General features: G+C 42.2%; 1 protein-coding gene across 2 annotated transcripts in view; it reads left to right on the top strand.

Annotated features, from left to right (window-relative positions):
- cdh23 (cadherin-related 23) overlaps positions 1-12,431 on the top strand; it is a 533,293-nt gene that overhangs the window by 519,962 nt on the left and 900 nt on the right. Inside the window, exons 59-67 of one of the 2 annotated variants that reach the window (XM_055661758.1) lie at positions 1,143-1,399; positions 1,524-1,621; positions 2,322-2,442; positions 4,195-4,274; positions 5,271-5,311; positions 7,461-7,521; positions 9,590-9,719; positions 10,811-10,933; positions 11,402-11,512. In XM_055661758.1, the coding sequence (XP_055517733.1) occupies positions 1,143-1,399; positions 1,524-1,621; positions 2,322-2,442; positions 4,195-4,274; positions 5,271-5,311; positions 7,461-7,521; positions 9,590-9,719; positions 10,811-10,933; positions 11,402-11,512 (1,022 nt within the window). The remainder of the gene's footprint in view (positions 1-1,142; positions 1,400-1,523; positions 1,622-2,321; positions 2,443-4,194; positions 4,275-5,270; positions 5,312-7,460; positions 7,522-9,589; positions 9,720-10,810; positions 10,934-11,401; positions 11,513-12,431) is intronic. The other variant, XM_055661759.1, reaches the window with a different exon arrangement.

The raw sequence follows: 12,431 nt of genomic DNA, 5'->3' as shown, positions 1-12,431 counted from the left end.
GCTCCATAAACAACCCTCAGATCCCCTACCAAAGCTTTCCATAGATGCTGCCGTACCCGCTGAGTTTCTCCAGCAATTTTGTCTACCTTCGATTCTCCAGCATCTGCAGTTCCTTCTTGAACACCAAAGCTAGAAACCTACTTCATTGACCAGATTTCTGCTCACCTAGCCACGGATCGCCTTTTTTGGAGTTGCTGGTAATTGTTACAATGGGTCCAGGTGGACATTTCATCCAGAAAATGAATGTCACATCCCATCAGATAACCTAACTGCAAGCAAATTAGAAGTGGCAGAGTTCCAGTAACCATCCTGCTGTTTGCGACTTCACTTTGTCATACAACACACCTTAGTTGTCATATTGAAAGATACGCAGAAGTGAACCTATTTCACGGAAAATAAGAATGCCCAGTGATGTAAACCTCACCTTCTCCCATCTTTGTTATTCTATTCAGGGTCAACTTGTGATATGCAATTAGTGAGTGTGGTATTGACATTCCCTTCATTGTTGGATTATCAGACCTTTCAGCAGTGGAGGGGATTCCAGTCCATCAGATTCATGGTTTCGGCCCGAAATGTTGCCTATTTCCTTCGCTCCATAGATGCTGCTGCACCCGCTGAGTTTCTCCATCACCTGTGTCACCCTCAGTGGTCAGCAATGGGCCTGGTTCATCTCACTTCCCACCTATTGGTTCACAACCCTACCCAAAGAGACCTGGTGCCCCTGTACTTTATCCAAGTACTATTTACTCCAGATGGTTTCATTATCTATCATTCAGTGAACCCCCGACGACTACCATCTTCAATTCCCATGTATACCAGACAGAAGCAGTAGGGGCCTCTAAGAGGCTTTTAGATAGTATTATAAATATGCAGGGAACAAGGGGATGTAGATCACAGGGAGATCAACCAGGCATCATGTACAGCACCGACATTGTGGGCCGAAGAGCCTGTTCCTGTACTGTATTGTTCTATGTTCAATCATTTTAACCTGGGCCCCTCTAGCTACTGACAAAAGGGAACAGGCCCTTTGTGTCCACCCTCTATGGGCCTTGCCAATCCCATCATTTTGATGATGAAAGACATTGGAACAGTTGCTGAAGAATCCCACGTGTTAAATGTGTAATCCTTGACTCCATTTGCAGGGGAGAATGATGGTATTGTGAGGACGTTTGACCTCTTCACGGCCTACAGTCCTGGGTATTTCCTGGTGGACATCATGGCGTCAGACCTGGCCGGGCATAACGACACGTCAGTGATCGGCATTTACATCCTGAGGGATGACCAGCGGGTCAAGATTGTCATCAACGAAATCCCCGAGAGGGTGCGGGAATTTGGCGAGCAATTCATTAAGTTGCTTTCCAACATCACAGGAGCCATCGTCAACACAGATGATGTGCAGGTAAGTTCCCCCACTCTGGACAAGAGATTCTGTGCATCTTCCCAATGTATTCCTCTCATATAGCTGATGTGTAAATCACGTGCCAATTCTCCATCGCTGAACCGTTGCTTGTTTGTATTTATAGTTTCACGTCGACCAAAAGGGGCGGGTGAATTTTGCCCAGACAGATGTGCTGATCCATGTGGTGCACAAGGAATCCAACCGCATCTTGGATGTCGAGCGGTGAGTCCTCAACTAGACGTCAGTCTTTTCCACTGCTGTAACTGTGTCAAAACTTGTCCCAATCCCCTCTGGCCCTGATAGCTCCCAATGTTTACTGTGTGTACCATGCAGGAAAAATCCCTCTTAACTTCTTAAATTTCCATAATTCCTTACAATGTGGCAAGCCGTTTGGCCCATTGAGTCAATGCTAGCTCACTGATTTTCTCCGTGACCTGTTCTTCCCATATCCCCATCAATTTTACCACCCACACGCGCTGCATTAATTGTATATGTAGACTCTAGAGATACAGCACGGAGAGTGAAGGCTCCTTCAACCCACCCAGTACTTTTACACCATTTTCTGTTTGGATTTTATGTTTCCAGCATTTGCATGTTTCTTTGGTTTGCATTTACATAGCACTTTTAATGTAGTGAAAAAAATCTTTTGTACTACATTGGGGAATAAGAGTACAATGGTTATAGCACAGTGGTTTAGTCACTTCTGGAGACCTCGATTCTGCGCTGCTCTGGAGATCCTCCTCAGCAGTTGGGGAATTTAATTCATCCTATTTAAGAGACTTTTGAATAGACACATTATGGGGGGAAATGGATTTTGCACGTTCCTAATGTTGCACCTCATGGACTTGCACAGGGAAACTGAGAATGCTTATTCCGTTTCATTGTCCACTTTTACCAAGCTCACCGTACTCTTCCGTTGCAGAGTAATACAAATGATTGACGAAAATAAGGAACAACTAAGGAATCTGTTCCGGAATTACAATGTCCTCGATGTCCAGCCCGCTGTGACTGTCAGAGCAGCTCATGATATGACATCCCTGCAGGTAATGCATCATTGGCTGGCTTAAGGGCTTGTCCCATTTAGGCTATTTTTTAGGCGACTACAGACAACTAGGCTGTCTCCACATTTACACCACAGAAATGTAAATATTTATTTTGCCCATGATGATAATTATCTTTCTTTAAGTTATCATAGCAGAGAGGCCCTAATTGCACGGCAGTGGGGATGTCCCACTGCAGAGGTGTACAACTTTGATCCTACCTGTAATCTTCTTTGTCTATGGGGCAGAGCAGCGATGGTTTACTGCGTTGGTTCATGGGGTGAGGGGTCGTCCATTTTAAGACTGTGGTGAAGTGTGTGAACCATTTCTGCTCCCCATATCTGAGGAAGGATGTGCTGGCTCTGGAGAGGGTCCAGAGAAGGTTTACCAAAATGATCCCAGGAATGACTGGGTTAACATATGATGAGCGTTAACATATGAGGACCTCATTGAAACTTACCGAATAGTGAAAGGCTTGGATGGAGTGGATGTTTCCACTAGTGGGAGAGTCTGAGACTAGAGGACATGGCCTAAAAATTAAAGGATGTTCCTTTTGGAAGAAGATGCGGAGGAATTTCTTTATTCAGAGGGTGATGAATCTAGAATTTTTTGCCACAGAAGGCTGAGGACACCTAGTCAATGAATATTTGTAAGACAGAGATAGATAGATTCTTGATTTGTACGCGAGTCAGTGGTTATGGGGAGAGATAGATCAGCCATGATGAATGACTTAATTCTGCTATCACTCATGACCTTATGAGTGATATATTTTTCTCAGAGTTGTGATTATTTGCAATTCTCAACCTCATGGATACAGAAAAGCATTGAAAGCATCTAAGACAAAGATTTAGATGATAGATACACCACTGATCATGGAAATGACACAGGAAAGATTAGCTGAAGTCACAGATCTGGTTAGCCATGATCAAGGTAGTATATATTCTACCTCTGCCGGCATTTCTCATATTCTTAGGTTTTGCAGAAAATTTGGTTTACTTAAGCACGGATGAATTTAAGAACAAGTTAAAGGGAGAAAGGAACGGAAAGTTAAACTGAAAGATGAAGCAGAGACTAGTGAAGTAAAGTTGTCTTGTTTCGGTTCTGGACACTTCTCTCTGACATTATGATGTGATTTACTGTGTCAACTGTCCCAGTGTCTGTTTGGCCAACCATTTTATTACATATCAGATGAGATTCAATAGGGGAATCTTCTGTCTACCTTTGACAGCTGGAAAGCTCCAGTAATTGGTGTCACCATCATTCAGTGGAAAATCTCCCAGTTAAAACTCACTTGGACAGTAAATGAAAATAGGTAAAAATCCTTAGTCTGACTGGATGAACAAAAAAACTAACATGCGTTTTTTGCTATTTTTATGCAATTTTGATGCAGATAAATCATAGGAATAGAAACATAAAAAATAGGTGGAGGAGGAGGCCATTCGGCCCTTCGTGCTAGCACCGCCATTCATTGTGATCATGGCTGATCGTCCCCTATCAATAACCCGTGCCTGCCTTCTCCCCATATCCCTTGATTCCACCAGCCCCTAGAGCTCTATCTAACTTTCTCTTAAATCCATTCAGTGACTTGGTCTCCGTGACGGGGAAGTCCACAAATATCATTTGTGGAATCATTTATCTACAATGAATCTAATGATTGCTGTACAAATCTAAATAACAAAACAATAACTACATGATAAACTAAAGCATTGGCTAGAATCTTTCGAAGTGCTATGTCATCTTTCTTCCCTTTTGCAGATGGCAATAATCATTCTTGCAGTGTTGCTGTTCCTGGCTACCATGCTGTTCATCTTTATGAATTGGTATTACAGAACAGTGTAAGTGCCTTGGTTGATATTTACATTGTACAAGATCTCAAAAGCAATAATGAACAAAAGAAACTGCAGTCACAAGGAACTGCAGATGCTGGAATCTTGAGAAAAACACAAAGTGCTGGAGTAACTCAGCGGGGTCAGGCGGCATCACCACAGATGCTGCCCGGTCCGCTAAGTTACTCCAGCACTTTTTGCTCGAAATACACTGCAGGATCATTAATGTTTTTGATGTGGAATGTTAGAAGTGTGGGGGGGGGCACTTCTGAAAAGCTCCGTGACCAACCAGCAAGATGTTTGGTTTAGTTTATAGTTTAATTAATTTTATTATTGTCATGTGTATCTTCTTCTTCTTTCGTGTGGCGTGCAGTCTAAAGGTGTTGGACAACTTGTTCTATTTGATCTTCCATTTGTGCACGTCGAGTTGATTGCATTAGTCGAAACAGGGCGGACCACGTGAAGGTTGCAATCTCCCACCCCGTCATGTGTATTGAGGTACAGTGAGAAGGTCAGCACTTTTGTCTACCTTCTTTTCTACCCATGTACTTATCAACATTTATTTTATTTTATGTTATTATTGTTCCTGTCCCAAATCACTTCCTTTTTAAAGTTAGTTTCAAATGGGTACCATCCACTGTGTGAAAAAGTTGTCCCTTTTAAATCTTTCGCCTCACCTCAAACCAATTCCATCTATTTTTTGTGTGGGAAGGAACTGCAGATGTTGGTTTAAACAGAAGATAGACACAAAGTGCTGGAGTAACTCAGCGGGACAGATGCTGCCTGACCTGCTGAGTTCCAGCATTTGGTGTCCATCTATTTCTTGATGCACAAAGCCTGGGAAAAAAGACTGTGTGTATTCACCATCTCTGTGTATCTCAATAGCTCTTCTTTATGTTAGGGGTCAGTATTTCCTTAAATCTCCCCAGTACATGTGTCCTCCCTTCAAAATACGATGCAGCCGGCTCCAAATAATGAAAGCATCTCTCTGTTCATTGTCAATAGGCACAAAAGAAAGTTGAAGGCCATTGTAGCAGGTTCCACTGGTAAGTAATGTACAGGGTAAGTCATCCAAAGCACTTTACATCAGCTTAGCCTATAGCCAATTCCCGAGTTGGAAGTATGAGGTTTCATAGGCTACGGTAGATTGAACACGTAAGTGCAATGATACACTTGGAAAAATACAACCATGCCAACTGTTAAAATGTGGATTAGGAATATGATGGACATAGCACGCCTTGAAGAAATGAGACTCCGACTAATAGATAAATATGACCAATTCTTAAGGAGTTGGTCTCCTTTCATCGACATTTTGGAATCATGTGATGCAGCGGTACCGTAAGGATTGCTGATTTTAGTTCATGACGCGGATAGATCTACATCTCCGAATACAGATTTGAAAAATTCTCTTTTAAGGGGCCTTCTCTTCTATTTCTACTTTCCACTTTCTCTCTTCCTTTTTTCTTTTTTATATACACACTTCACGTTTTTCTACTCTCTACCATCTATTTTCCCACTTTTTCCTCTTTCTATTGTTTTCTTTTTCTTGTCTTGCTTACTTCCTTCTCATAACATAAAACTAGAGGTTGTACATAGAATGGATTACGGTATTACATAGTTGGCACCTAAAATTAGGTTCCAGTGTACTGTTTTGTGCTGTATTAACTTCTAATAAAATAAAAAAATAAAAAAATAAAAGTGCAATGATACAAGGAGTCCAATCAATGATTGACAAAGAACACTTCAAGGTTACGAAGAAACCATGTGTATTAGAGTATAATGAAAAACAGTTAAATGATTAATAGATTAAATAAGATGTAAGTCTCTCAGCCCTCTGTTCGTCAATTCTTCACTTATACGAGCCTCATGTCCTTCAGTCCAGTGGAATCTCCGGCTTGCAATGGCTGGTCTGGAGAACTCAAGGGTCCTGGCACCATTGTGGATCCCAGTCTGAGGAGAAAAGTCCAGTGAGCTCACTCGCACAGGCACTTACATATTGAATACGTTCACGCTTCTTGTCTAATCTACAAGGAACAGTCGACTATGTGGTTTTTTAAAACTAGTAACCTCCTTAGTGATGGCAACAGGGATTATTTGTTACATTCAGAACTGAGTTAGAGTTAGAAATCTCTGAGTAGAAAAGTTTGACTTATCTTGCAACTGCATGGTGTGAGGGCTCAAGATTGATGAGATCTTCCAAGTAAGGTTTTTCTGAGAACCCAATTGTTTTTCTAAGTGAGCTTGCTCGCTCAATATGGAGGCTTTTAGCAGACAACCTTTCCGCTGAATAGTCTTTTTTAACCATTACATTACAGTGAGCCAGTTAGATGCTTAACTGTTCTGTCTGACAGTTTCCCTCTGATAGATGTTCTATTTGAGCAGCAGTGGTTTACCAGGTAGGTTGGCTAATGTTTTTCCACCAGGATGACCTGATTATCCATGCAGTGTTGTCTCTCGGACCTTGCTTTGTGCAAACCTGCATCACATTTTTATCAAATGATTGCAAGTTGTCCACTTGTACTACCAGAGAATCCATTCAAATTCTCCCCACATCCTTTGCAGGGTTTTAATTACCTCACAATCAGGCATGAAGCTAAGAATAAGATGCAAAGGCCAAACAACACCCCTGCCCAGACTATGCCCAATGTTTACCATTAAGAGTTTGTGGCATTAAAGAGACACTGTTCCATTCTGGCCTCAGCATAGTCAAATGTGCCATGCGTTCCATGGCTCTATCCTTCAGCGAGAAATACTATGAAAATGACGCTCCAATTTAAAGCCATTGTTTGTGTAGTAATTGTGGAAGTTAAGTGATACACAAGGGATAGATGACCTGGTGATTTGCTTCACTGCAGTTTGTGGCACTCTCCACTTTAATACATTTAGAGCAGTAAGATGGGAATCAGTTGGACAGCTCTCCATTAATTCGTATATTAACTCCTCTGTGCCACAATTTTCCCTGATTCCTGTCCTCTCCCCGATTACCAATATTACATGGTTTCTCCAGTGAACTGTTCACTTGTGTTTTACTACTTAATCTGATAGTATCTCTACAATTTCTCTGTCCTGTCAAGTCATTTTTCTGTTGCTCTCCATTTGCCACTCGTACCCCAGAACTTGAAGGTGTCAAATCAAGAATGTAGGACTTGCACTTTGAAATCCATTCTGAAACTTTGCCTGTGTTTGCCTATGCAGGTAATCAAGGGTTTATGGACATATTGGACATGCCAAACACCAACAAGTATTCATTTGAAGGGTAAGTCCAGCGAGGGATCAACAAGGTTCCACATACTGTGTCAGTATTGAGAGGTTAACGTTGTCGGTGCAGAGTTTATTTGAGAAGCAAGTGTTTAAATTAATAACACTTGAAGAGCAGCTGTTTGTCCCTCTCCCAGTTTATAATATTCAGTGGACCATTTGTATTTTTCCTACCTGACAATTTTCTTCATCTGTTGACCATACAACAAGATTACTGGTATCATCATGAGAACCCTAGAAGTTTGAAAGAAAGCTTCTTCTGAAGTAACCCAAGTAATTCTGCCCACCTTAGCAAAATCCAAAAGCATTCTGTGCTACTCACTAAAATGTAACACCTGGCCAAGTGAGGTTACCAAAAGCTGTCAAAGCTTTGAAGTATGTGTAATAAAGGAGGGAAAGACAGGTGGGGAGCTGAATCTTGAAACGTCCATCCATGTTTTGCAAATTAACTTTTCCCTCCCTATCCCCGTATGATTGTCTCAGTGTTTCAACACTTCTGTAACTGATGTGTGCATTAAAGAAGGGCAGCAACCGGATTAGCATGGTGCCGACAAAGGGGAGAGAGTGGGGTGATAGATAGTGAAAGGTGTGCCAGTGAGAGATGAGAAGAAGGGTCTCGACACAAAATGCCACCCATTCCTTCTACCCAGAGATGCTACTCTGTCCCGCTGAGTTACTCCATCATTGGCAGTTAATATTATCAGATCTAGACCCCTTTCTCTTGACCCCTCTGGCTAGAGCCTCAGTGAGACCACAACTAAAGTAGCATTCCATATAACCATATAACAATTACAGCACGGAAACAGGCCATCTCGACCCTTCTAGTCCATGCCGAACACATAATCTCCCCTAGTCCCATATACCTGCGCTCAGACCATAACCCTCCCTTCCCATCCATATAACTATCCAATTTATTTTTAAATGATAAAAACGAACCTGCCCCCACCACCTTCACTGGAAGCTCATTCCACACAGCTACCACTCTCTGAGTAAAGAAGTTCCCCCTCATGTTACCCCTAAACTTCAGTCCCTTAATTCTCATGTCATGTCCCCTTGTTTGAATCTTCCCTACTCTCAGTGGGAAAAGCTTTTCCACGTCAACTCTGTCTATCCCTCTCATCATTTTAAAAACCTCTATCAAGTCCCCCCTTAACCTTCTGCGCTCCAAAGAATAAAGCCCTAACTTGTTCAACCTTTCTCTGTAACTTAGTTGCTGAAACCCAGGCAACATTCTAGTAAATCTCCTCTGTACTCTCTCTATTTTGTTGACATTCTTTCTATAATTAGGCGACCAAAATTGTACACCATACTCCAGAATTGGCCTCACCAATGCCTTGTACAATTTTAACATTACATCCCAACTTCTATACTCAATGCTCTGATTTATAAAGGCCAGCACACCAAAAGCTTTCTTTACCACCCTATCTACATGAGATTCCACTTTCAGGGAACTGTGCACAGTTATTCCCAGATCCCTCTGTTCACCTACATTCTTCAATTCCCTACCAGTTACCATGTACGTCCTATTTTGATTTGTCCTGCCAAGATGTAGCACCTCACACTTATCAGCATTAAACTCCATCTGCCATCTTTCAGCCCACTCTGCCAACTGGCATAAATCTCTCTGTAGACTTTGAAACTCTACTTCATTACCCGCAACCTCACCTATCTTAGTATCATCTGCATACTTACTAATCCAATTTACCACACCATCATCCAGATCATTGATGTACTGATCATTGATCATTTATAGTCAACTTATATAAGAGATCTGCCTCTTCTCCCATCCAACTATTGTTGGGCTGTCCATATCCATGTTCTGATTCACTTGTTTTCTGTCCTCACAGTTGCTGCCCAACTTGTCTATTGTAAATAAATCCAGTTTGATTTCCTAGTAGGCACAGTATTTTGCATTCATTGCTCTCTTCCACATTCCTGGATGGAAATTTGGTTGAATTTTGCAACCTCTCTCCGCAAATATTTGATACTTGGCCAATTAAATTAATTTTAATAGAGATGGATTCTTGTTAGCCAAAACGATTAAGTGATATAATGTCTCGTTGCAGGGCAAACCCCGTTTGGCTTGATCCTTTCTGCAGGAACCTGGAGCTAGCGGCTCAGGCTGATCACGAGGATGACCTGCCGGAGAACCTCAGCGATATCACAGATCTTTGGAACAGCCCAGCCAGGACCCATGTACGTTTCTCTCTCTTTCACTGGCATATCTTTCGCTATCTATCAGCCCAGCTGTAGACTGATGCCTTGGTTAACACATTGACCAACAACCAAAACAAACTTAGTGAAGCAAGTAGCTAGACACTTGTTTACGGCAGTGTAGCCACTTTAGCTGACAGATCAGAATTTCACTTAAAAATTTGATCCTTTGTTTTTCTAAAAAGTCTATAATGTGGAAGGCATGACAAACAAACTCTATCCAGAAGGATTTAGTTGGAAAAAATGTTTAAAATGGAATTTTGCCTTTCTTTTCCATAGTTAAAGAAGCTAATTCAAGGGAACAAGGCTCTAGTTAATAGCATCCCAAGTGCTTCTTACCTAGAAGTGCTGGCATCATGTAGAGAACCTTGGTAAAAGAAGATATTTTCTTTGGTGGAATCATGAGGATATAGGCATCGACTACATTTCAATATTATTCTCCATTGTAAATACGGAGCACGAGAGAGCCTGTAGTTTCTACCTTAAGCTTGAGACCTCTGTAGAAGACTCAAGTAAGGTTTACTGTACAGTTTGGTGCTGGTACAAGGAAATACTTGCTTGCAGCAGCATCAAAGCTGAGTTGGTGTTGGGTGGGTTTGCACAGTAAAGCCACAGAGACCAATAACTGAAGGGTATTGGAATAGCTGGGGTTCTGTATGGAATGTTACGTCCGATAAGTGCTTGCAACATTAGTGATGTTGACAGTCAAAGCACCGTGTGTGTCAGAACATCAAGTCCGGGGCAGCACAGTGGGAGTGAGTGTTGCTACCTTACAGCGCCAGAGACTCGGACTACAGTACTGCCTGTGCGGAGTTTGCACGTTCTCCCAATCCAGTTTCAGTTTTGTTTATTGTACCGAGGTACAGTGAAAGGTTTTGGTTACGTGCTAACCCGTCATGATAAGGGAATAACGTTTAGTGCGAGTTAAAGCCAGTAAAATTCGATCAAAGATAGTTTGGCCTCTGTAAATTGTACATGGTGAGTATAGAGCTAGTGTACACTGGTCTGCAAGGACTCAGTGGGCTGTTTCCACACTGTATAACTAAACCAAACCTCATTGTTTTCTTTTACAGGGAACATTTGGACGTGAACCTCCCGCATCTAAGCCGGAGGATGATCGATACTTACGTGCAGCCATACAGGAGTACGACAGCATCGCCAAACTAGGGCAGATCATGCGGGAGGGCCCAATAAAGGTACAGCTTTTTCCCTTGCATTGGAATTGTAAGAATTCAAAAATGTTACAGTGCACTTAGGAACACAACTTGGGGAGCAGAAGGATCAGCAGGTTGCAGATTTGAGGAAAAGTTTGGAAATGTAAGCAATAATTTGATTCCAAAGTGAGGAGAAAGTGTCCAGGGTCAGACCTGATAACAGTGAAAGTATACGTGACTTTGACACATGTAATGACCATGCAAAATATGGCAGAAACAGCTTCAATAAGTTGCAAAGGTGAATTGAATGATCTTTTAACGGAACAAACTCTTACCTATATATCTATTAAATTCTCAGATTATTTTAAAGCTATGGTTTAATGCTTTGATGTTTGTGGTGTTAAAGAGTTCAGGAGATCTGAAAACATAGATCTGCAATGGAGGCTGCAGCAGTGAAATGGTAGCCAGTCTCCCAGCTCTGTGTTTTACCCTGTTGTGCATTACCTCAAGGGCTCCCTCTTGAAGGTGGTTCTGGACGACTACCTGCGGCTGAAGAAACTCTTTGCGGCTCGGCTGGCTTACAAATCTACCACCAGTGGGGATCAGTCGTCTGTGCTGGAGGTACACATGGTGTGGAACCAGCCAAGTTTGCAGTGTGAAGTGTGGCTTGTCACTTTTGAAGGCTGGGAGTGTTGTGCATCTCTTCCGGTGTGATCATGATGAGTTTGAGAAGGGAACGGTGAAGGAACTAATTTACAGCTATTTCCCCCTCACCCCAGGTTGTATTGTGAACCTGCAGCTATCTCTGGTGTAATGCATAATTGTTAGGTTGAAAACAAAACCATCAAGGGGCAACACAGTGTTGGAGCTGCCTCAGACACGGGATCCATCCTGACCTTGGGTGCCGTCTGTATGGAGTTTGCACGTGTGAATGGCCGTGTGAATTTCCTGTCTCCTCCCACATCCCAAAGGCATGCAGGTTATTGGCCTCTGTAAATTGCCCCACATGTGAACTTCACTATCTTTCTCACTAATATTAAGAAAAGAAGTTTACTGGAATCAAGTCCAATACAAACTTACCATAACCGCCTTCATTTTCAAATTAAGAAGTAACCTTATTCCATGTTTTTAAGACTTTTTTGTCGAGTCAGAGATGGTTTCCCTGCAAATTCCCTCCTCATTCTTTCCAAAATCAAAAAGCCTACCATGAGTGTACTGAGTACACATGGATATCCTGTGGATCGAGCTTAGTGTTGGAGTCAAAAACTTGCTTTGTGGAACCTCCTTGTCTGAGGTCATCTGTTGCTGGCCCCGATGTATCTTACTTTCTCTCACTTCCAGTTTTCTCCCTACTACAATCAGTCTGAAGAAGGATACCGACCCGAAACATCACATCCATTTTCTCCAGAGATAGACACAAAGTGCTAGAGTAACTCAGCGGATCAGGCAGCATCTCTGGAGAAGAAGGATGGGTGATGTTTTGGGTCGGGACCCTTCTTCAAACTGCTCCAGAGATGCTGCCTGACCCGCTGAATTACTG

This window comes from Leucoraja erinacea, chromosome 34 (genome assembly GCF_028641065.1).
Source record: "Leucoraja erinacea ecotype New England chromosome 34, Leri_hhj_1, whole genome shotgun sequence".
NCBI classification, from domain to species: domain Eukaryota; kingdom Metazoa; phylum Chordata; class Chondrichthyes; order Rajiformes; family Rajidae; genus Leucoraja; species Leucoraja erinaceus.
The sequence above is the reverse complement of the archived record's forward strand: the minus strand, read 5'-3'. Positions and strand labels throughout refer to the sequence as shown.